At 32.7% G+C, this 26,343-nt stretch overlaps 2 protein-coding genes across 2 annotated transcripts in view; one reads left to right on the top strand and one right to left on the bottom strand.

The window, feature by feature from the left end:
* The window catches only part of LOC108905811 (laminin subunit gamma-1), an 85,756-nt gene that overhangs the window by 21,971 nt on the left and 37,442 nt on the right, over window positions 1–26,343 (top strand). The window contains exons 3-4 of the mRNA XM_018708836.1: window positions 13,274–13,391; window positions 19,583–19,766. Of these exons, the coding sequence (XP_018564352.1) occupies window positions 13,274–13,391; window positions 19,583–19,766 (302 nt within the window). The remainder of the gene's footprint in view (window positions 1–13,273; window positions 13,392–19,582; window positions 19,767–26,343) is intronic.
* LOC108905812 (dynein light chain Tctex-type-like) lies at window positions 25,618–26,086 on the bottom strand. Its single transcript, XM_018708837.1, has one exon. It carries the CDS (start codon window positions 26,043–26,045, stop codon window positions 25,653–25,655), a length of 393 nt encoding a protein of 130 aa, XP_018564353.1. The 5' UTR covers window positions 26,046–26,086; the 3' UTR covers window positions 25,618–25,652.

Genomic DNA, 26,343 nt, shown 5'->3' with positions numbered 1-26,343 from the left:
AATCTGGCATTCACAGTTTGTCTAGGGGGCACAAACTCCCTGTGAACCACACCACGACGCACAGTGGTCGGAAATCCGAAAAAGCTGGACAAAAGTCCAAAAAGGCTTGCATCATCACCAAAAGTGGGGACTTTATGTTTTTCAGGTCGCTAAAGCCGAATTTGCAGCCAAAAATCTCAAATTCAAGATGGCTGATACAAAATGGCCGATATATCACGTTAATTTATTGAATCTAATTGAAATTTCGAGTGCCTCTGGTATTGAGGTCGCGTAAAACGTATGTAAGATCGAAGTTTGAGGTTTTCGAGGTAATTAATTATTATTAATAAAGTAAGTAAAGGTAAATATCTGCGATATGTATTTGGAATGAATTCGTCATTTCGAACGAAATAATTTCTAAATACTATTGAAGCTTATTCTTGTTATAAAGCTTATTCTAATTATTTAGCTAATTCTAATACACATGAGTCATTCGCATCGTCATCACCTGTCACATAACCGTCAGAGCATGAAAATATTATCCATAGCTTCGGTTGAAAAGCTTTTCCCATTTTCATCTATCTTGCACCTTTTTAAAAAGGTTGATCTAAAATGATGATTTGCGTTTCTAAATTCTCTTGGAATTTTCTTTTCAAAAATCGAAAAATTTATTTTTTCATTCACGTAATTTTATTGGTGCCTGATCCTGTCGAAAATGATAAATTATGAATTAAAAGATCATATATAATAAGTTCATCTATAATTTTCTTCATTTTATTTTCGTATTCTTCTCAGCAAATCCTTTCATTTGATACCCACATCATGGGGTGCACAAGAAATAACTGGTCCGCCATCTTTGGGAGTCCACCATATTGGATTTAAACGTCATTTAGCAACCATGCATTGTCATCCAAACTAAACGTGTATGCAAAATTTCAGCTCAATCGGTTGGGGAAACTGTTTTAAAATTCAGTTGCAAAATATGACCCATACTAACAAGGCAAGTTAAATAAAAGCTTGTAAAAATATGATAAATGGCACACGAAAAAGGTGCATGTTCATAAAAAAAAACATTTGAATTAGAAACGCTCGTTTGGAACACGAAGAGACACTAAAACGCTAGCTATTGTATAACTAAGGCCTCTTACAATAGTAAATCGGCCGTACATGCAGGCACAAAAAATGACTCAGAACCCCAATCCGAAAAAATCCGGTGGTTTTCTCTTTTTATATATGAAATTGACACTCCTGTCCGCATTTTCCAACTTTCAATAGTGCAGGATCTTTTGCGATCACAACTATTTCGATAATTTACGATTGATGTGATTTGAAATCGATGGAAATTGCAAGAGGTTTTTGTTAAAACAATAAAAACATGCAACTTACGAAAAATGAGGTTCTAAATGCGCAAATGTATTCTACTTAACTCCAGGAACACCCTCTCTATTGCACACAACAATTCGCACTCTAGTAAAAATTTGCACGTATTTTCAATTCACCGCCTTTCGAGGGGTCAGTGGCAAGTGAAATATGTTAATGTGTCGCAGCATACTTCCGATAGTTGCTGTGGTCTATACACATGGGCCAGCTCTCTGTCACTTTAAAGAACTACTCAATGACTCCTTCTCTAGCATATTCTGAAGTATTAACGCAAACCAACGACTTTGAAATTTCGACTTTTGTCCATCTTTTTCGGAATTCCGACCACTGTGCGACGGTAAAAAAAGCAGATGAGCATGGATTTGACCCTTGACTTGCTCATTCTGACTTTCTTCGGACCCGGAGACTTGTTGGTGTGCCACTCGGCGCTCTGGCGTTTGGTCTCCGGGTCGTACTCGAAACATCACGTTTCGTCACCGGCAATCACATTGTCAAGGAAATTTGGGTTTTCTTGGACACAGTTCCTGGGAAATTTGCACACGATTCACTTTTTGTTCATCGCTCAGGATTCTTGGCACAAACTTGGCGCACATCTTTCGCATGGCCAAATCTTCGGTAATAATTTTTTGGACGCTACCGTACTAAATCCCTAATTCATCAACAATCAGACGAATGTTTGTGCGCCGGTCAGAGTCCAGGAGCGCCTTCACTTTGACCACATTTTCATCAATCCTTGAAGTTGATGGGCGACCGGCGCGCTGGTCGTCTTCGACGAGCTCTCGCCCCTCCCGGAACAGCTTATGCCACTCGAACATTGTTGAGCGGTTCATGGCAGCATCCCCCTAGGTGTCCTTAAATCATTCCTAGGGTCTTCGTCGCGGTTTTCCCGAGTTTGAAGCAGAATTTAATGGCGTAGCGCTGCTCGAGATTTTTCTCCATCTTGGATCGCGACGACACTTCTTAACAGAGATTCACGGAAACCGACGTCCTTACTCTCCGCTTGCCCGCAGGCGACTGGAAAAAATATCAATCTCTTCGGAAGGCACCCCATTACCACGCCCACGTGGTCCGACCACCCTCCACCGCGCTACAGAAATTCAGTTCTACTACTTTTTGATCCTACCAGGTATAATCATATTTTTTCAACAGATGTAACGAGGTTTACTTTGAAAACTACTTATTGCTTAAGTTTACGTGAACACAATCACATAGAAACAAGAAAAAATACAAAAAAATTGGTAGTCTGAATCTCAGAAATGATTTTTTCTGTTTTATTGTTGTGTGAATAATCTCACATTCTACAGTACGTTCATGATGAAAGGAACAAATTCGTTTAAAATTCAAGTAATTATTTTGTGGAAAAACGCTCGGACACTTCGATTAGTATTTTTAGTTGCGAATTTTTTACCTAAGGAAATTGTATACAGGGTGTCTCAAGAAAAACATATGCAGTCATCACTGATTTTTTTTAATGGAACACCCTATATATTATGCCATTTTTTGATTTGTACGGTAAATTCTAAGCACTTTTTGTATAAACATACCATACCGGTTTTCGTAATAATGACGTTTGAATGTGATAAATGGAAAAAAAATAATATTTAACTATAAAACATTATTTATATAACAATTGCTTTATAATAAATGTTCAATGTTTTGTCCGTTTACTTCAATACATTTTTCAGGTCATCAAGATTATTTGATCTATTCATATAAACTTTAGATTTCAAATAACTCCATAAGTAAAAATCTAAAGGAGTTAAATCAGGTGACCTTGGTGGCTACTCAATAGGACCTCTGCGTCCAATCTATTTATTAGGGAAAGTTAAGTCAAGAAATTGTCGAACTGCAATTGTAAAATGAGGAGGTGTTGCAACCATATGTCAGTATGAGGAATATCTGAATCTTGTGGATTAAGAAATACAACAGCTAAAGTAGGGATGCGTTCAAACTGAAGAAAGTCTAAGTCGTGTTCTCCATTTAAATTTTTTTCAAAAAAATAAGCTCGAAAAATTCGATTTTCGACAATACCTGCCCAAACATTTATTTTTTGACGATACTGTGTGTGATATACTTGTGTCCAAGGAGAATTTTCAGTTGTCCTGTACCTGCAGTTTTGTCTGTTTACGTGTTCATTTAAAACAAAAGTAGCCTCATCAGAAAAAATAGTCTTTCGAGTGAAATCTAAGTTTTGACTATTCATCTCAATTATCTGCTCACAAAACTGCGTTCTTCGGTCAAAATCGTCTTCTAGTAGTTCATGTATCAATTGAACCTTATAAGGATGATATTTATTTTTTCGGAGCATTTGTGACACTGTTCCCGATGACAAATTACAATTCCTGGAGATTGTCCTAACGGCCACATGGAGATTATTTACAGTTTCTAGTGAAACCTTTAGTTTAGAATCTTCTGATATTCCTGTTGGTCTTCCTAACGTGCCCGTGCTCAGCAAATTTCAATTCAATTTTGGTGACGGTAGATCTAGTAAACTGGAGGTCGATCAGGATGAATTACATTAAATAAATTACACACTTTTTGTTGAGTATGCACTCCGTCTCCAAAAGCAATTTTTCAATACTTCAATACGTTCTTTGTCAGATAAGTGCATTTTTAAATTAAACGTAAAACTGACAAAATGACGCTGACAAACTAAACGTCGGTGATAGTTTGGTTTTTGTTGTCACAAAAAGAAAATTGTTTTGTTTATTTAAGATAAAATTGGCATACCAGGTTGTTTTTGTGGTTTTAAAAAAAGAAATGTTCAAGGTTGTTCAATTTAAACATTTTATTTAATTACTTGTGTGTATTTCAAAATGTCAATTTTCAAACTCCATTATTACGAAAACCGCTGATTTTAGAGATATGGTATGTTATACAAAAAGTGTTTAGAATTTATCTTAGAATTAAAAAATGGCATAATATACAGGGTGTTTCATTAAAAAAAATCAATGATGATTACATATGTTCTTCTTGACACCCTGTATACAATTATATTATGTCAAAAAATCAGATACTAAAAATACTAATCGACATGTCCGAGCGTTTTTCCACAAAATAATTACCTGCATTTTAAACAAATTTGTTACTTTCATCATGAATGCACTGCATGTTGATTTTAACCATTTTCAGTTATAAAGGGTGACCCAAAGGAAACGCAGGATTTCACATGAGGAAAATTGGTTTTATTAATTAAAAAGTTGGCAAAGTTTTTACATGTTTTTAAAGGATAGTGTAGTATAACAATCTTAGGTTCGATCGAAAAAAAAAAAATAAGTAAACGTAGTTGTGGCCAGTACCTACGTTGTATGTATCTATTTTATTTATTGACCGGAAGGCGCTGGCTACTAACTTTTTTTTGAGGGGATGTATGGTTTAATTTTATAAAACAAAAGCAGAGTAAATACACAACTTTATTATTTACGTACAACAGTCTTCAAATCAAACATGTGACAAATAGAAAGAACAACAAAAACATTAGCAACCATTTAACATAGAATGAGAGTGTCAGGTTCACCTAGAGCTCCTGTGGGGAAAGAGCATGGCAGAGAAACCCACGATCGTTGCTCTTACCACCAAATATAAATACAAAACAACCGCTAACCAAAAGTATAAATTAAGATCCTTTGCTAATGATAAATAAGACATGTCTCATTTAATATGTCACTAAATGTCATCTGTTACCCCATATTAGTCATACAAACTTCCAAGTAAAACTGAAGAGGTTTGGTGTTAGTTAGCCGGCAGGGCCGGAAGGTACTGGAGTCCCATACGGGAGGCAATCCAGCTATAGTTGAGATTTCGGAAGATCCTTCTTAACACTAGAGTCCCAATACGGGAGGCAATCGAGCTTAATCCAGATTCGTTCCGCACGGGCGAAAATGTTAGTAATTCAATTAGGCTCGTATAGACGTATGACATAAAGTAAGCACAAGAAATCAAAGAACAACGTAGTCATGATAAAACAAGTTAGATGTGAAACAAAGGAGTTGCTATTGCAATATCTAGGCAGTCACGACAATATATACATATTTTAACATGTAATAAATAATGAACAATCTTTAATAATAATTGTAACAATTTTACAGTAGAAAAATATACGCCCCTGAGCGTAAGACAATGAAGGCTAAACATGTACAGAATTATTATCATGAAACATCTATATTTTACTAACAACGTAATCATGACAAAAACAAGTTAGATGAGAAACAAAGGAGTCATTATTGTAATATCTGGGCGCCCACGACAATATATATATTTTAACATGAAATAAATAATGAGCAATCGTTAATAATTATAACAATTTTACCTTAGAAAAATATATGCCCTTGAGCATAAAGCAATGGAAGTTAAACATACAAAGAATTATTATCATGAAACAACTATAACCATAACAATCATAAGATTACATAGAACAATTAACAACAAAGTACTTAAAGAATATTACCTGCTAACTAATACCGGTTAAACACTTAATTTTCCACTACTTTTATATTTTTCACACTACACTGATTGTCTTACTTTTCGCTCCGCGCTGTCCTCACTTTAATTGCCTATGTTCAACTCTTTAGGCTTCCTTCCAGAATTGCCCCACCTAGGCGTTTTCTTTTTTATATTACTTTTTCATTATTATACAACACCCATGTAACAGGTGACGTGGAAGTTGATAAGATAAGTACGGTTTTGTACAGTAGACATTGCCGTTAAATATGATGGAGGATATGGGATAGATGTCATCCGCGACCAATTTGGCATACTCGACTTCTTTTCGTAGCTGCGGTTGAATTTCATTCATAACTCTCCAAATTTCTGCTTTTAATTCTGGAATTGTATTCATTTGAGCAGAATAAATTTTGGACTGTATGAATCCCCATAGGAAAAAGTCGCGTGGCGTAAGATCGCATGATCTTGGTGGCCAAGTCACTTCACTATTACGTGAGATGTGTCGTCCATTAAATTTCTGCCGTAACAAGTGGATAGTTTCACGTGTCGTATCTGCGTTTCCAGTCCCATTTTCAAAAAAGAACGAACCAATCGCCTCAGCAGCAGAAAATTCACACCACACTGTCGTTTTTGAATGACCTGAGGATTATCTGCTCCAAATTCGAGAGCTTGCTCACATACTCAGGAAATGAGCCTCGTCACTAAAGATGATTTCCTTAGCACAATCACCGCTCACTTGTTGATTCTCCAGCATCCAATCAACGAATGAATGCAATGCTGATCTTTTTTTAAAATCCACCGCAATGTGTTTTTTTTGAAATGTTAATTGCAGTGACCGACGGCGCACTGAAGTTACGGGAATTGCCGTCACACTATTAATCACGGCAGCAATATTTTCTGCTGAACGGCCAGTACGAGGCTAGCCTGTTTTTTCATTGTCTGCAACCGAACCTGTTCATTTAAATTTGGCAATTAATCTTTTCACGGTTGTTTCATTGGGCGTTTCTTCTACCGAAAATTCCACATAAATTCCGCACAGTCTCAGCTACACACTCTCCGTACTTGTAATGAATTTTCACAATCTTCATTTGCTCATCCGTCGTATAGCGCTTCATTTTGTCTAAACGAAAGGTGTTTACTACATGTGGCCCCAATGCTGCCGAGTCTTCGGAATGATAATGGCGCACAATTCAAATTTTGCGTTACTTTTGGATCACCCTTTATATACTGTCATTCGTAACACTTTTTTTAGTGATAAATAGATTACGAACAGAAATAATTTTAATTGCAGCAAACAAATTGTTTTTTCCTCGTCTGCAAGAGTTCATTCTCATTTATCACGAGTTTAACTAGTTCGTTCATCCATGTTTGATGACATTTATGAAATTGTCAATATTCTTCAGAATCTGACTATAACGTAATAGAAAATGTATTGTATAGATATATTGTAGTATATGTATTTCAGTTTGTTTGGCTATAAATAGGATATAATTTATTTATGCAATACATTGTAGAAAACCCACACACCTGAATAAAAATGTCTTACTTTATGCTTCTGCAATTGCATCCTGCATAAAAATGAGCGAATATGAATATAAATGAGTCGTAAATCTGACCTGTAATAAATGTGTAATAAATTTAATGTTAGATACAAGTAACAACTGGATAGTTTAAATGGTAAAGTTGCTATAAAACACTTTCCTCCTCCTATGGCAAAAGCACTTTTTCACATCAGGAAATTTTATCCACTGCAAGGTCAAAAAGATTTGATGGTTTCTGAAAAATAATAACATTTGAGAACTCGTTCTAGTATTTATTCATTGAATCAAATTATAATTTTCCAGTATTTTTTTAAAATATATTATTATGATTATTGTCTATTGTAGTTTTACTTTTTTTTAAAGATATTAAGTTAATTAAGATAAATTAAAAAAAATTTGTCAAATGAATTCTCAATTTTCTTTGATACCATAGTAGTCGTCAAAAACATTAAGAAGCACAGGAGTCAAATCCTTCGAAATGGCGTTTGGCGGGAATATTTAATGTAATACTACAGAGAACAAAATCCGTCAAGTGTTCTAGAAATTGATTATTTCTATTTGGTCGTTAACCTATCTACAGGGTGATTTCACTTTAAATACAGAAACTGCAGGACTAAATTCATTACCAAAAAATAAGTAGAGTTTGTTCTATAAACCTTTTTCTGCTGCGGGACTCTGTATTTAAGATACAGAGTGTTAAAGTTTACAATAAATATACATTTTCAGCCATATCTTCATAATGCGCTGACGGAATTGAATGAAATTTACTACAGCGTATTCACATAATTAGACCTTTTATTGAAAATAATATTATCCTTGTGGCTTTAACCAGTGATGTGCTACTGGAGGTGCCGCCCCATTTCCCCAAGAAAAAAATACGCCACTGGCGATGTTTGTAGAAATAATGCTGCATTCTGTTACTGTTACGTTAAATGAATGAAAAATGTATCTAGGTGTTTTTTAATAGTAACATCCGTTTAGGAAATATTTGGGCTTGTTTTTACGTTTTATTGAATTTTCCGAATAAATTAATCTGTTTATTTGATGGAAACCTTTTGGTTTTAACCAGTGACGTGCTACTAAAGGGTCTGCCAACGTTTCCCAAAAAACTGGCGTTTTTTTTGTAGAAATAATTTTGTCTGGAAAAAAATCAAACTAAATAATAAAATAACATTAGCAAACAGGTCGAGAAAGTAATCAAGTAACGATCCTACAACAATTGTTCAAAACGAAGTCCTTCAGCATCGATACACTTTTAACATCTTCTAATCAGGCTATTCATAGAGGAACTTATCATGAGATGATTTGTTTCGTGTTCATAAGTCCAAGAAGGGCTACTGCTTCAAAATAAATAAACCAAGATAATTATAATACCAAAACGAGATCATCGTAAAGCTTACTAACTGATAATGCAGACAAAAGAATCAATTTTTGCATATGGGTTTTAAACAAATATGAGTATGTGGACTAAATTTGCTCATTATGGTCGGTAAATAAGTAAATTATCTCCTAAATGGCCGCGACTATTACGAAACAGCAAGTAGGTAACACTTTTCATTCATTTGATGTAACAGTGGGTACCTAATTGAATTGAACATTATTTCTACAAAAAACTTCCAGTGGTGTATTTATTTTTTGGGAAAACGGAGCGGCACCTTCAGTAGCATGCCACTGGTTAATGCCACGAGGTTAATATTAAATTCAATAAAAGGTCTAATTAAGTGTATACGCTGTAGTAAGTCTCATTCAAATCGTTCAGCGCAATATGAAGATATGACAGAAAAAAATATATTTTTTTGCAAACTTGAGCACCCTGTATCTCTAATACCACGCCTCCCAGGAGAAAAGTTTATAGAGCAAACGCTACTTATTTTTTGGCAACTATAGTCTGTTTGGAAATGAAAGAGAGTAATAAAACCCCGAGATAAGAACCGGCCATGGGCGTGGTAATATTTTGTTTCAGGTAATTATCGGATAACACTAATGCTAACAGGTAATGGGTGTACATTAGTATATTTTACTGGATACATCATAGGGCAGGAGCCAGTGTATTGTGACAGATCAATCCAGTCTTAGAGCTGAATATACGAGGACGTGCTAGTGCAGTAGAGTAAAATTCGACTTGTGTTTAGTGACTATTGTGCCAGTGGATATATTATTGTTTGGGTAAAATGTCGAGCTTATCAGATTACGTACCTGCTAAACGCGTGAAAAGATGTGCGCTGTCTCAGAATGAGAAGATTATTATATTAAATGTATTTAATGCATTGAAACACCAAAATCCTACCAACAGTGTTGACGACATCGTGGAAAAGTGGGAACTCGATAATTTAATTGACGTTACTGTGGAACCTATCGTTATCAATCTAGGAGACGAAGATAATTCATCAGAATATTCAGAGGATGAATTTTAATATACCTACTTTTTTATTTTCTTTATTGTACATTTATACAACACTACATTTACTCACCATAATTTGAATTTTCAAAATACGTATATTTTTGTGTGGAATAAAAGTCTATTCATTAAATTTAAATAAATATTTTGATAATAATATTGAATAATTTTATTTGAATGACTAAAAACCCTCTTAACCTGGTTATGATGCTTAAAGTAGCCTCATGTTTTGAAATGCTGTTTTTATATTGTTTACTTTTAAGAGAAATGGACCCAGAAATTGAAGCCGCATAGACAAAGACGGATTGTCGGGGATTAAATTTTAGCTACCTGCTACAATTTAGTACAACCCGGTCACACAAAATTTTTTTAAAAGTACACCTCATCCTATACCGATAATATATACCTAATATAAAAATATTGAATATAAGCACCATCAGTACTACATTTATTTACGATTTGCATACATAATAAGCTTTTATTACTCTTTCATTTCTAAACAGACTATAATCTATTCCTACAGCTTCTTTTATTTAAAGTGAAATCGCCCCGTATAAAAATGTATACTAAATACAAATACAATACATATAACAAATATTATGGCATTATGCAAAACAAACTTTTTTAATATTGGAAAAAAATCGGAATATTTAGTTCATAATAACTTAGATATTTAGTAATGACAATATTAGTAGAAGTAGTTTTAAAAATGGTATTTTTAATAATTAGTCATCGCGATTTAGTTCTATAATAAAATTTGTTTCAATAACGTATAAAACTTAAAACAAAAAGAAATTATTACAAAGAAAAATACAATATTGAGACGTTTTTTTGTGAATTTTCGAAAATAAAACGTCACTCTTTTTCAAAAAGCACTTACCTAGTTTGGTTAAGAAATCAAAAAACTAAAAGTTATTTTTATATTTTTTTATAAAATTACATCTCAAAACGAACAAAACGAAAAAAAAGTTTATGACATTTTTAGGTTTTGCCAAGTTATAGGTATTTTTTACCGAAAATAATCGAATGCTCATAACTTCTTTAGGGGTTGAAATAAAAATTTGAAATAAATCATGAAAACTACTCTAAATAATACTGAAAAAATCAGGGAAATTAAAAATTGTCCGATCAGGACCTCGTTGATTTGGCATGGAATGCGCGGTATATATAAAAATATTGCTTTTTAATTTCCTGAATATTTGTAGTACAAAAACAATTCAATTAGAAGAATTAATTATTGTACATGAATGAGATTTCCTAGAATATACATATTAAATAAAAGCATTATCCATTTATAGCGATAACACAGTCAGTAAAACTGATTTAATTAGAAGCATATTTTTCACAGCAGTAGCATTGGGAGCTTAGTTAAAGTTGTATAGATTTACTGAACCCTTCTTCGATTATTTAAAATTGTATTAAAAAAAAAATCTGTATACCAAATACCTATGTAAACTTTACTTATGAATACAAATTCTAGTATTTATTGTCACGCAATAACTTTTGAATTTTCAGTTTCATGTTATATGCAAAAAATAGTAATTTCGTGCCTACAGTTAAAATTATGAATTTTGTAACATTAGTCATTTAAGTGCCTCTTTGCGTGTTGGTGCCCCAATCTTTTCATAGTATCATCAGTTAAGTGTTCGTTTCTGACTGGCTTAAAAATACTATTTAAATAAAATAAATATAACCACTTTCTCTTATGAGATATAGCCTTAACTGAACTTGATAATAAATATAATCATTCAACAAAATTTATGCAGAAAGTGGAAAATGTCACTTCGTGCTAAAAGTTTCCGGTAGACATTTAGTAAAAATAACAGAATGTGGAGTGTTATCAGCAAAAAGGCGCTTTTTAACGGATTAATTGTTGGCAGTTTCGTGCAGGAATACTTTGTGCACTTTTTTGTTGATTAAAAATACAGGGTGATGGAAATCTTGGAAATTGTTTTTTTTAAACGGCAGAAGATTCTGATAACAGTATTTATATTTATATATTCAGTGTAGTACCTACATTGCTCAGGATAAAAGAATTGTTATAACGAGTGATTTCCATAACCTGACATTTTTTTATCTCGTTAAATAAGCACTACAAAAAAATTGTTTATAATCAGAATTTAATACTTCCTTGGAGGAAATACCCTTGTGCTAAAATTAGTCCCGGTTCCATCTTGCTTGTAGGTGGAGCGGCGGTGGGTAACTTTGAAATCTATTACATTCTTTTTCGATTCATTATACTTAGATGGTGCTGTAATCGACGAAATTTTGTTTTTTCTGCAATACATTTGCAATAAAAATACCACGTTTTCACTGCAAATAATCAAAATTAACCTTAAAACAAATTTTATTTCTCAAAATTTCAATTGCTGAAAAATTAATTGTCAAGAAACTCATCCAAGAACAGGCGTCTTTTTGGGATACTTTGTCAACGCGTTTTCTTTCGCTTATGACTTACCTATCTGAGTACTTGATGAAATCTACTTTTAAATGAATGAATTTTTTTTTTTTGTATTTTGTTATAAGAATACCATTTCTTATAAAAATATTTTACTATGTTTACATTTAACGAATCGAAAAAAATTTTTCAGACAAATCCTACGAACTTTTAGCCGTAAAATCGGAATCTGTAATAAAAAATAGGGATTCCTATTTAAGATTTCAAAGTTACCCCTGGCCCACCTACAAGGAGAGAGGGAAGATCTAATTTAAACATTAATATATTTCCTCCGTGGAATGATTATTCAATTTTGAGTATGAACATTTTTTTCATAGTGCTTGATTCTGGAGATATTTGAAAGTTTCGGATTAAAAAAATCAACCTTTATATTACCACCCAATGATGGTAGGTACCTTGGTACATAATACATTTTTTCAGTATTCATGTTTGATGCAACTGGAAAAAAATTTTTGTTGAAATATATTTCCCGTTTAGCGTTTCTTTATAGTTATATCATGTTTTCAAGACAAGCATATGAAAATCACTTTCTTGAAATTTTCGACGAAAAACGGGACTTAATCAAAATGAGAATTTTTTTTATCACTTTAAGTGATAATTTCAACCAAAATGTTCTTATATTTTGTCATTTTAGTTAGTGTAACAACTAATGATTCAGAAAAATATTCTTAATATTCTATTCACTTGCGATGTTATTTTAGGATGTACTACTTTACCAAAACTGTAAAGAGAAAAAGAAGCTTTGGAAAATACCTTTCTATCGAACTAATTTGCGTCATCTTTAGATTTTGTACACATTTCTTTCGAAATCGGAATGGTTGCGATCGTACTAAAAAGATCGTAAAACGATGGGATGAGACTATATTTTAAATTAGATTTTGCCATAAAAGAAACAGATTTATGATTTCATAACAAAAAAGCCACCTTGTAAACACGCGATGTGGTATAAAATATACATATACATTAGAAGTTTCCTTTTAGTTCTGGATGTTATTGCACAAAATAAATAGAGCATGATAATAAACCGCAGTCTGGAATACTCCGAAAAATTTGTCACATAAACTTATTTTACAGATAAGGCATTCGACATTACTTATGTCAGGCTGCTGTTTTTCTCGCCAAGGCCAGAAAGTTTCTACATTTCAAAGAAGACAACCAAGGATGGACCGTGGATTCCTTTTCAGTTTTACAGGTAAATACTTTGAATACAACATTTTACAAAAGATAACATACCTATATTTCACGTTATGTTTTCACGTATTAATTTTCAATGCTTCATCAGTTTTGACGTAGCAAATTTGCTAATAATTATCATTAGGGAATTAGATAAGATATACCCAATTTTTTTAATAACAATACATTAGGTATAATCTTCTATTATAACATTAATATCTCCAAATTAAATAAATTAAATTAATCTAAATAATGAAACACTTGTTTCCTATTTATTAATACAAATGGCTATAATTTAGGTACATCAGATTTTTGTGGCACATAATATCAATCATTTTTACTCGAAAACGTTTTAATTATAAAATAGTGTACAATTTTTAATACATTCAATTAAAAAGAATTTTTATTTCATGTTAATCTTAGACATAATATGAAATATATTTTTCAGTAAATAACCCACTTTATATCTTATTTTCCAGTAGTGCGAGGTTCTCGGTAATAAAAGTTGTTTGTACAGGTATATTGCAAACATTTTCGCAGACAATGCAAATTAACATGTAAACAGAGGGTAAAGTTTCGCAGGAATTCGTTTAATACCTATATAATTTTCTTAGAATTATAGAGAAAAGCATAATCATATTTATTTGATACGGGAAATTAAATGCTTTTTAATGGTTGATTTAATTAAGAACAATTTTTTAATGCCTTTGTTCCAACATATTACAGAAATATATGCCTAAGATACTTTTTTACTAGAATACCAGAGATACATTGAATACTTTCATAGAATTACAATAATATCTAATCGAGTCCTTTTCTCTTTTATTCATAAATGAGTCAGTGTCTCATTTAGAAAAAAAAACAAGTGAAAATAAAAAAAGATATTCATTTTTACATATTTCTATTTTAAAGAAAGATTGCAGCCGACATTTGTGATGCAAGGGAAAAAAATTGCAAAGGACCATGCACTCAGTTAATGGAAATCGGTAACTCGTCAAATTATCAGAAAATGAAATATGTTGTCACGCCCAAGACCCAAAAATGAATGCCTATCGAGATAAATGAGCGAGTCCCATCGCGCTTATACATAGTCTTTTTTGCGGAAATTGTTCTTCTCGCACTATCTTTTTCTCTCTGAGAGAAACTAGACGAGTTCTCATGTGGCGCCTTCCTCTCGAAACAAAGAGAAGATTTTTGAAGGAATAAAAAAACAAGCGTAAAGAAAAATGCGGGCGCAAAGTTGAAAAGCGGGTGTAAAATAACAAAAACCGATGTAAACTAAAAAAGTTGTCAAGAAGCAAAAATACCAGAAACAATGAAAGAAAACGGTAAGCGCAAAGGGAAAAAACCGAGAGTAAAAAAAATCAACTGGATAGAAAGTAAGAAAAGCGGGCGGAAATTAAAGAAGTTGGCATAAAGTAAAAAAAAGAACGTGCGTGATATAAAAACAAGCAAGTGCCTTATAAAATAAGCGGGACAAAAATGGCATACGTAACGTTAAAACATGCAGGCACAAAGAAAAAAAGCGGGCGTAAAGAATAAACAAACGGGTGGAAAGTAAACAAGTGGGCGTAAAGTAAAGAAATGACATATGGTAAAAGTAAGCAAGCGTGCAGTAAAAATAAGCAGACTGTAAGTAAGAAAAGTAAGCCTAGAGAAAATGCAGGCCTACAGAAAGAAGTTGGGCGGAAAAGCGGGCGAAAAGTAAAAATAGCACCTACAAAATGGTAACGTGGCGAATCAACAAAACTATTAAGTAGACGGGATCTCATAAAAATTGATTATAACTAGGGCTGTCTAAACTGAGTTGCGGGACATAGGCGTACGCCTTATTTATTAAAAAACAACAAATTAAAATTGTCTACAATACACCACCATAAACTCCAACGGATAGGAACTAATCGGCAGTATAAAAACACAACATCTGCATGATAAAAAAGCAACAGTATACTAAAGTGAAAAAGCATTTTGAGGCAGCAGTTCGCGTATGTCTCGGTTGACCCGCTTGGCACGCCATTGAATTGCGGCTCTCTCTGACAGCCCTAGTTATAAATGATCTCTTAGGTCACATAATACGAATCTAAGTTTAAGTCCACCATTTTGGCCTCGATCGCCATATTCAATTTCTGAAATTCAAACAAAAATTGAATACGTAATATTGATTATCTTTACTTATAATAATGTCTAAAATGACATAGGAAGTTTAGCGCTGCCGCTGCTAGATTAATATTAATCATTAATGATAAGATAATAATAATTATGCTAACCTACATTAGGAAAACTTGTTTTCCAAAGCTCATAAGACTTCAAATAAAGGACTTTTTTGATCAGCGAACTGGCCCTGTTTCTCCCGGAACGAAAGACACACAGAGAGAGAGAGAGAGAAGAACCATACGGCTTTCCGTAAGAAAGACTATTAGATCAGGGCGGATTTGTTTTGAGGTGGATGTGAGAGGTGGCAAATTTTTTCTGGATTACCTTCAGTACAACTCACATAATAAAAGTGTAGGTAGATCCCTAGATCTAGGCGAGGTTCGGAACATTTTCAAAATAAAAAAAATGTTTAAAAAAATTTAAAAAATACCTATTTTAACTGAGTTTTTTACTTATATCTTGGAACCTATGCATTTTGGAAGAATATTGAAGAGGAAAAAAAGTTTTAGAATTGAATTTTAAATAATATACTGTAAGTTAAAATTGTTAAATTTGTTACCGATGTTGCAAAATAGCAATAATTTATTGAAAAAAAAGGCAAAAGGCAAAGTTTTTTGGATAATTTTTTTTAATATTTTAATTGCTTCGAGGACATTCTAATTTTGGTAAAAATTACTTTAGAGTATAATAAAACAACACACCAAACTTCATTAAAATCGGTTAGATAGTTTTCGCAAAATATTGTTTTGAAACAAATTTTTCGAATTTTCAAAATATTGCACAGCCTCAAATAAAGTATCTAGATACTTGAAAATTTGTTCACACAGAAAAGACCGNATTTTTGAATATTCAAAATGTTGCACAGCCTCAAATAAAGCATCTGGATACTTGAACATTTTTTCACATAGAAAAGATCGCTCAACCTTTCAAATGGTTTTTGAAAAATTGAAATCGGTTGATTAGGACGGCCTCTGTAAATTTTTAAAGTTAACACTCTTTTTTTTATTTTTAAGCAACTAGATTACATTTATCAATTTACTACTTAGTTTTTTTCAAATATAATTTTAAAGTACTATTTTTTTCTTAATTTTATCTGTATTTAACAAAAAAAATAATTTCCAAACATTTTTTTTAATTTGCTTAAGCAAAAATTATTTAAATAATTGTAATAATTATAACTAAATACATTCATATTCAGAGTGTTGAAATATATACGTAAACAAATTTTTTTATTGAAAAAATGCAATAGTATAGGGTAAAATATACAGTATATTTAATGCATACATAATAAACTTTGTTTATAACAAAATATGTGCAAATTAGACAGTTGGCATTACGATATTCGAATTCCTCTGCGAGACATCGGATTAAAAGAAAAAGATCGAAATTGGTCTATTAGAAGCCGATAATGCAATTTTTTTCGTACCTTCTCATTTTGAACCGAATTCAGTCTCGGAGCGAAAACCCCCTCCCACACTTTTCGTGTTTTGAGTTACTTTTCGCGCGCGCGAGCGACAGCTTTTCCGCTGATGTATCTATGTTGCCGATAACTTATGAATAAGAAAATTTGTTCCAGCTTAGAACTCGGAAAAACGAAGAGATTATTGCTAAATTGTTTATAAATTAACGGTAAATGCCGATAAATTTTCACCGCTTATATCTCGGGAACGAATAAACGGAATTTAACTTTTTCTTAAAAAAGAAGCGTCTTTACCAAAATTAGAATGCCCTCGGAGCAATTAAAATATTTAAAAAAAATTATCCAAGATACTTGATTATGTTACCTTTTTTTCATCAATTATTGCTATTTTGCAACAGCGGTAACAAATTTAAACATTTTTAACTTATAGTATATTGTGCAAAATTCAATTCTGAGACTTTTTTCATCTTCAATATTCTTCCAAAATGCATAGGTTCCAGGATATAAGTAAAAAATTAAACTAGTATTTTTTTAAAATTATTTAAACATTTTTGCAATTTCGAAAATGTTCCGGACCTCGCCCAGATCTAGGGATCTACACTTTTATTATGTGAGTTGTACTGAAGGTACATCAAAAATTAGTTTGCCCCCTCTTACATAAAAAAAGTGGGATATTTCAACAGATCCGCCCTGGGCTATATATTAAGCGCGATGGGACTAACTTACTTTCAATGTCTCCTATCTTGATAAATATTCATTTTTCAACCTTGAAATATAACTTTGAATTTTTAATCGTGCAAATAATTTTTACATATTTTGAACAGTTTATTACGTAATAACTGAATATCTTGATCTAGAATTGAATTTTGATAATTTTGTTTATATAAATAGCACAAACTGAGAAAAGAGTCGGTTCCGATACTTGGTCAGTCTAGGGACATTAATTTTTACTAATGTGAAAAGTGGACCTTATCAAGCCAATACGTCTAACATCGAAAAATGCAGTATATTTTGCTTTATCAGGCGTTAGAGTGCTCCATACTCTATTATTCTTTCTAACGCATACTGGGGCGAAAAAGTTTTTTTTTGTTCAATACAGGTCTCAAATTCCTACCCTAACCAAATAGAACGTTCGAAAGCTTAAAATACCCGTAATTCATTTTCGAATGGATCCTCGAAGTCCGATTTTCAAAAAACACAATACATAATAAATAAAAACATAATAATATAAACCCAATAAACTCAGAACTTTCATAAAACTAATCTCCGATCTGTAGAACTCCGTGAGCATATAACTTATGGTGTTATGAGATTATAGAGTTGTGAGGTCATAGACTAGCAGGATTATTGGTTATACGGTTAGCAGGTTATAGCATCAATGCTGTTGCGGAGTTTCACAGTTCTAGAAATATAGTGTTATAAGGTTATGTGGTTTTGGAGGTTTCCGGTTATGGGCTAGCAGGATTTATTGGTTATTTGGTTATCAGGTTCTGGCATCAAGGGTTATACAGTTGTAATGTTTTACAATTTAGAATATTCAGTATTAAAAAATTATGTGATCACGGAGTTCTACAGATCGGAGAATACCTACAGTTTTATGGAGGTTCTCTGTTTGTTGAGGTTATTGAGTTTTTCGAAAATCGGGCTTCGAGGTTCCGAATTCAGTTACGAGTATTTTAAGCTTTCGAACGTTATATTTGGTGGGGATTTGAGATCTGTAGCCATTTTTGAACAAAAAAAAAACTTTTTATTCCCAGTGTTCGACGGTTTCCAAGTAATGGCCACTTAAGTACATATTGCCGATAAAATAATCGAAATTGTTCGTTATCGAATATCGGAATATTACACACACCGGTCATAAGAATTTAATTATATAATAAAAATATCCAGTTCGGCAGCATATATTTTTAAATACACTGATGGATTTAACTGATAAAATCCCATCCCACATAACTTGGACGAAACATTTTTAAATCTTATGATTTATGAATTTATGTCATTATAATTACTGCTATACGGAATACTGCACTCAATTGTTGTTTGAAAATAATAATTAACAATGTAAATTGCTGTCAAATTTTCGAATGTGATCATATTTTATTTCCTGTGTGGCATTTTAACTTCGTGTTAGATGTTNAAAAAGCCCTTTGTTTTATCTTTTTCCACCCTTGGCCGGGGGTTGAACAAAAAATTACTCTCACTTATTGTTATAATATACTTTAAACTAACTCATATCAAAAATTCAGCCAAGTTGGCAAAATTTCGATTTAAAGGCTTAGTTAATTGGACTATACCTAGGCGTTTGTTTTTTGTGCTTCCTTCTACCAACCGTTAATATTACTTTTTCATTATTATACAACACCCATGTAACAGGTGACGTCGAAGTTGATAAGATAAGTACGGTTTTGCACAGCGTTAGATGTTAGCTAATGAAGTAACTAAAATTTACTATTTATTTAAAATTAATTTAGTAAATTTATTTAAATTTACTAAAACTCAGTTTTAGCCTTAAGATAAGTTCCATAGGTTTTTAAATCTTGTATTTGAGTGTAATTCTTTATATTGTTTTATGCTAAGTCAACGATAAAAATTTTAAGCTTTTTTTTATTCTAAAATTCAGAACGTTTGTTCTATAGTGCAACCTGTCGGGACACATACGGTTTACCTGACATGACCTCCACTACCAGAGGTGAAGAAACTAGAGCCCTTTGTACTTCTGAATACTCGGATATTTCTCCTCTGAAAGGGGGCAACGTTGCCTTTGGTACATTAGAAGGCCGTCCATCTGCATACAATTTTGACACTAGCCCAGAACTTCAGGTGAGTGAAAGTGGTTATTCGAAATGATTATATTTACATTTAATTTACTTATAATAAATGGTAATTGTACAGTCTGTTAGAAAACGAATGACATAGTTCAAGGGTAGCTTCCTTTGTTAAACATAAACCGAGTTACATTTAGAATTACAATATTATTATCTTCATACCTGATTTTATTTATTTTTCTAAGATATTTCAGTGAAATTTGGTAGTCTAGCATAAATACCAACTTATTTTTTACCTAAAACATAGGGGTCGCTAAGAATAGTTTAAATAAGAATTGTTTAAACGTTTTACATTTTTTTGTTATATTTTTTATATTGATGCAGATTTTGAGAAACACGGGGTATATGAAACGTCACCTTATATGTATAGTATAGAAAGGCAGTAGTAGTACTTCTTGTATATCGCGAAAATGCATCGCTCCAGGGAAAAAAGCTCTTAAGCTCTTCGGTTTTCTAATGCTGTTATTGGTTACGTTCACGTCAGATGGTAAGGTTAAGTAAAATATTAAATAGGTACTATGTTTGGTGCCCGATCTTTACAATAATCCGTTCTGGGACAGCTACCAGTAATCAGACACTTGCTTAAGATCCGAAAATAGCTGTTATCAATTTATTTCACCTAGGATAAAAGTTAAAGGTAACTTAACCAAATCTAAACTATTATAACGAGATGTTGAATAAGTTATCGCTTTTTTTCGTGAAAAGTAATGCTCTATTTAAAAAAAATAGTAAAGAATATGTCACTGAAAGTATTATCCATCGCTAGCCACTAATGTTTCTCATCTTTCGGGCAGCAGAAGAGTATACCCATTTTTTAAAATTTTCATAAGAATGGAAGTGCTGCTCAACCAGGCCATGTGCCATCATTCGGAACAAGTGATGAACGAAAGGGACAATTTCTGGTGAAAGTAGCGGGTGGGGTAGGTCTTCCAATTACGTTTTCACCAGTTTTGCAACATGTCAACGTTGTCATGCTGCAAAATCACTTTATCGTGTCTCTGCTCCTATAGCGACCGCTTTTCCTTCATTTTCCTTCAATGCTCTGCTCAAATACATCAATTGTAGTCGATAGCGGTCTTCCGTGATGATTTAATTCGGTTTGAGCAGAACAGAAGATTGGAATTATAGATGTTCTGATGCTTTGTCGACGATGTTGACGCAAGACTGGACTTAGTCCAGGATTTTCTAGGCTTAGGATTATCGTAGCGGAACCATTTTCATCGCCAATTTCGATATGATGCAAAAAACCTTACCTCTTCTGACACTGAAGCAGTTGCTCACACTTACAAAGAAGTTCGACGTCTTTCGGTTTCAACTCTGTCCTTGCTTTTGAATAATTCTTAATGCTTTCAAACGTTTCGAAACTGTTGTGTGATCAACTTCTAATGATTCTGCAGTTTCAGCTAGCGTCTGACATGAGACATTAAGCAATGCCTTCAATTCTTCATCTTCAAACTATTTCGGTGCGTCATCAAAATCATTATTTTTTGAAACTTCTAAACCAATATCTATATGTTGTTTGCGACAGAGCATAGTCGCCATAAGTCTCAACAAGAATTCGGCGTGCTTCGCTGCAGATTTCTGTTGAATAAAGTTGTGCAGTAAAATTCCTCGCAAATACTCTTTTTTCGACACGAATGATTAACAATATGAAAAAAAGTAGTTTACAGTTCGGCGAAATAACATACACTGAATTTCAAGCTTACTTGTAACGCCATCTGTTGGAAAACAGCGAGAACTTATTCCCTATATTTTTTTGATAGAGGTTAGACAAATTTGGATACGAATAGTTTTGATGCAGTTTCAATTTGAAAACAAATCTTACAAATTTTTGAAGCTATTTTCTATACAGGGTGTCCCCAGCTGGATATCTCGAAAATTGAAAAAGATAAATGATTTCTGAAAAATCCACTGTATAGTTTCAATACATGGCTTTACTTGTGAGTACAAATCCTATTCCTTTCAGTGCAGGTATAGATGTCGCTGCAATCCGAAAACATATTTTGTTGACAGCAGTTTTGAAAAGTGGCGCACATGAAAGATCTCTAAATTAGAAGTAACTTTTGTGATATAAACAATTTTCGAACAGCCACTAGTTTCCGAGATACTTGGATTTGAGGTAATTTTTTTTCCAGGAGGAAGATTTTTTAAAGTTAAGTTTTCAGGCATATCTACTGCAGATTTTCGTCGTATTAGATTGCTTTGAATAAAACAGTGATGAATTAATTTTTTTTAACTAATAGATATCACAGGAAATTACTTCATTTAATCTTGTTTACGCAAATCATAGTCTTCTCGATCAAAATAAAGTAATATTTATTTAACAAAAACTGATGCAAAATTAACAGAAATTACAAATAAACGATACTAAATTAACATAATACACGAGTCACATAAGTGTTCAAAATTGTCGCCATTCTCATGAATACTTAATTCATATTTTTTTCTAAGTTCGGTATCAGTTGCCCGTAATAAAAAATTTCGAGGAATAGATGCACAGCCCGCATAAATTTTATTGCACAAGTCAGGTAAGTCTTCAATTTCTGTTTGGTAAATTAGGTTCTTTAGGTAACTCCACAAGTAAAAATCGAGTGAAGTTAAATCAGGGATGCGGGCAGGCTACCTTATTGGACCATTGGTGCCTATCCATCGCCCCTGAAAATATTCATGAAGAAAATTTTGCACCCTCCTTTCGTTATGAGCTAGTGCCCCGTCTTGTTGGAACCAGATATTTTGTCTCATAACTAAATGAATTTCTTCCAAAAGAACATTTAGTTGGGTCTGAAGGAATTGTAAATAATTGCGACCGTTCAAATTTTCCTCATATAAATAGGGTCCCATTAATATGCCATTAATAATACCACACCATATGTTTATAGAAAACGTGGTTTGGAAATGGCTGTCTTTGGTCCATCTAGGGTTACTGTCATGCCAGAAATGGCTATTATATCTATTCAAAATGCCATTTTTTGCAAATCGACTCTCGTCAGTACATATAACTGGTCGTTTTCTTGAGCCTTTATTTCCATTTCTGCAATAAAAATTTAGTCTTCGTAGCATATCACCAGGACGTAAATTATGTAAAAGATGCACTTTGTAAGGATGATACGTATTTCGCTTCAAGATATTATGGACCGATGTTCCGGAAATCCCCGTTTCTTGTTGTATAGCTCGTACCGAGGTATGTGGATTAGTTTCNCAAAAAAGTTACTACATATTCAATGTATAACGTTGCCTGCAGAGGGCGCCTCGTACTCGACACTCAAAAATCATTATTATATTATTTTTCCCATCATAAAAAGACCTCTCTGTTGAAAATTTGAAACATTTCTGACTCAAATTGTAGAAATTATTAAGGGGAAACTCTTTTTTATTTTTCACTTTGACACCCTGTGTCTTTTTTATTATGCGACTTGGGATATAGGTATGTTAGGTTAAATCGACATATTTTCACCCAAGGAATCTCTGGTATCATTTGTGCCCCTCCATTTAAATACACCCTGTATAGACTGACTATGGATATTATTTGTAATTTTTGTTAATTTTGCATCAGTTTTGTTAAATAAATATTACTTTATCTTGATCGAAACGACTATGATTTGCGTAAACAAGATTAAATGAGTAATTTCCTGTGATATCTATTAGTTAAATAAAATTAATTCATCACTGTTTTATTCAAAGCAATCTAATACGACGAAAATCTGCAGTAGTTATACCTGAAAACTATAACGTTAAAAAGTCTTCCCCCTGGAAAAAAAATTACCTCAAAGTATCTCGGAAACTAGTGGCTTTTCGAAAATTGTTTATATCAAAAAAGTTGCTTATAATTTTGAGATCTTTCATGTGCGCTACTTTTCAAAACTGCTGTCAACAAAATAAGTTTTCGGATTGCAGCAACATCTATACCTGCACTGAGAGGAACGGGATTTGTACTCACAAGTAAAGTCATTTACTGAAACTATACAGTGGATTTTTCAGAAATCATTTATCTTTTTCCGTTTTCGAGATATCCCTGTATAACTACAATGTCGATGTATCTTTTCTCAGACGAAAAGTGGTTGATAGTATTCAAGATTTATTAGGTCAAGTTTAATCGCTCTACTAAGTGAATTTACATTTTGATTTACAACTTTCTGAAAAATGTTGCCGGAAAGCAACTTAATTCGTATTTAGTATATCCAAATTTTAGGCATTTTTTAGGCAAGGACGATAATTTCTACATTAACAGTTTCCTAGTCGGTGGGTCCATTGTGCAAACACGTTACGTGGCCCCAAGATCGCCGGAGCTAAATCCAATTCAATATTTTTGTGTAAGTGGATGAAAAGTTTAGTGTTGAAAATTCCGGCAAAAGTTTAATAAAACTTCAAGAAGGGTGTATATCAATAAGGCACGAAAATACAGTGTTAATGATAAATTTTGTCAAACTTTAATGGCGTATTGTACCAGTAAATTTTACGAATACCTTACAAGAATACTTTATTGCCACAAATTGATTGTACATTTTAAAAACATTTAAAATTATTTAAAAAACCAGTGGCGTCCGATTTTTTCAAAAAAAGGTCCCCTACTCTCCCAATAACTACGCCACTGGAGTGTATTTTGAAATAAGTTATCCATGAAAAAATAGTCCCTATTAAGAAAATGTCATCCCTAAATTTTATCACTCAATTTTGTATGCCAGTGAAGTTACAGGAAAAATAATATAAATATTTGAAACTTTTAACACCCTGTATCTCCGTAGGGAAGCGTCCTATCAAAATTTTTTATAGGGCAAAACTTGATTATTTTGATATGAAGAATACACCATTAAAGTCTGGCAAAACTTATCATTAACACCCTGTATATTTAAATTTTGATAATAAATAAATTAAAGTTGTTTAGGAAGTATGAAACTTGATGTGTCGGATGGGACTAAATAATAGCGGTTATGAAAATTTTTTTTCAGAATTCCATAAATAGGGTTATAAAATTTAAACTTTCGTTTTCGCATATTTTTACCACAAAATCTGAATTTTGGACAATTTTTTTAAGAGGAAATTCTTCGCTCTCCTCATCGGTTTAGAAGATACTCACATTTTTCTTCGAAAAATCGCATTACTTGTAACTATTTTATTTCATGGAAACAAGTGGACAAATCCCAAATATTTTAATGTTTTAGTTTTAAAGCAGATAGTGACAAAAATGTCATTTTTTTATTTTCCAGTAAGGCCGAGACTTCAAGCTTAAAACATCCTGTATAATTAGTACTACAGATTGTATTCTTGTTTACAAATTAGTAAAATTTTTATTACTTTGCAGTTTTTCAGAAAACATTATCCGATCGCCGGATTCGGAATGTCAAAATTAGAGTTTGTACAAAAAAAGTAAGGAAACCTCTTAGGTACTATTATTTTTGCTTTCTTATAAATGTATTAACCTAATTCAAATAAATTTTAAAAATCCTAATAAATGATGTTAAATGAAGTCAAACAGTGTTCCTCGATACCAGAAGTGTAGCCAAAGATGTGTGTATCTAATCCCATAGATAAGATTCCAATTTATTTTATTTTCCTAGAATCAGTAAAATCGTACAAAATATAAAAAATGTTTTTCCACCGTTTTTTACATTTTCACTTCTATTTAATGTTTTCTGTCATAGTTTTGAATGAATTAATAAAAAATGTATATTTAACTGATTGCAAGTATTAACGAAACGTTATAAAAAGGATAGATATTAGTACAGCATGAAATTATATAAAAAATTTAATAAATAAATTGGGGATGTACAATTGGTTAATATATAATATGTTTTCCTAAAATAATATTTTCATTATCTGCCTTGGATAAATAAGTTGGATAGGTATGTAAAATTTTCAAGAAAAGCAAATTATAAGTAGATTGTTAAATAGCAAGTCCGAAAACGGTAACAACGCAATACATGGTCTTATTCTCCCAACGCACTGTACAGGTGCCGTCCGTTGCACTATCCCAGTAGCAGGAGCTGGCCGTGTGCAATCCTGCTCCAGTCTTTTGCATGATGGAGCACGTCACCACATACTTAAACTGCTTTTTCATTTTACTTAAAGCACTTAGGCACTGTTCCGACACTTGGGCGCTCCATTGGGTAACTTTGTCCTGCTGATACACTGCGCCGCTCAGGATGGTGTCGATGGTGTCTCTCACAATCGTACTCACGTCATCCACAATAAACTGATTTTCGTCGTCATCCATTTTTGCAGAATTTTGACACGTTTCCTGATCAATTTGTGACAGATAATTTTGAGTATCGAACATGGTGACTAGACTTTAATAAAATTTTTGAATAAAACGTTTACCCCGTTCCGTGACTTGCGATGGAATGAGGCCTGAAAAAGAAGTGCACCGACATCATAATAAACTATAAAGTATAAAACGCGCATTTCTAGATGGGGATTGCACGCGATGTTTGTTTGACTCGGCGGTATAAAAGTTTGGCGGGTACCGACAACGGTGTCTCATATGCTGAAGGGTTTTCTCGAAATATTATTGTGTTATTATGTTTTATTATGTCGGCTATCGATCGAAAGAGGAGTAAATTAACTCGCTTGAAGTG

Source organism: Anoplophora glabripennis, unplaced genomic scaffold, assembly GCF_000390285.2.
Source record: "Anoplophora glabripennis isolate ALB-LARVAE unplaced genomic scaffold, Agla_2.0 scaffold191, whole genome shotgun sequence".
Lineage (NCBI taxonomy): Eukaryota > Metazoa > Arthropoda > Insecta > Coleoptera > Cerambycidae > Anoplophora > Anoplophora glabripennis.
This window is presented reverse-complemented; position numbering and strand designations above follow the sequence as displayed.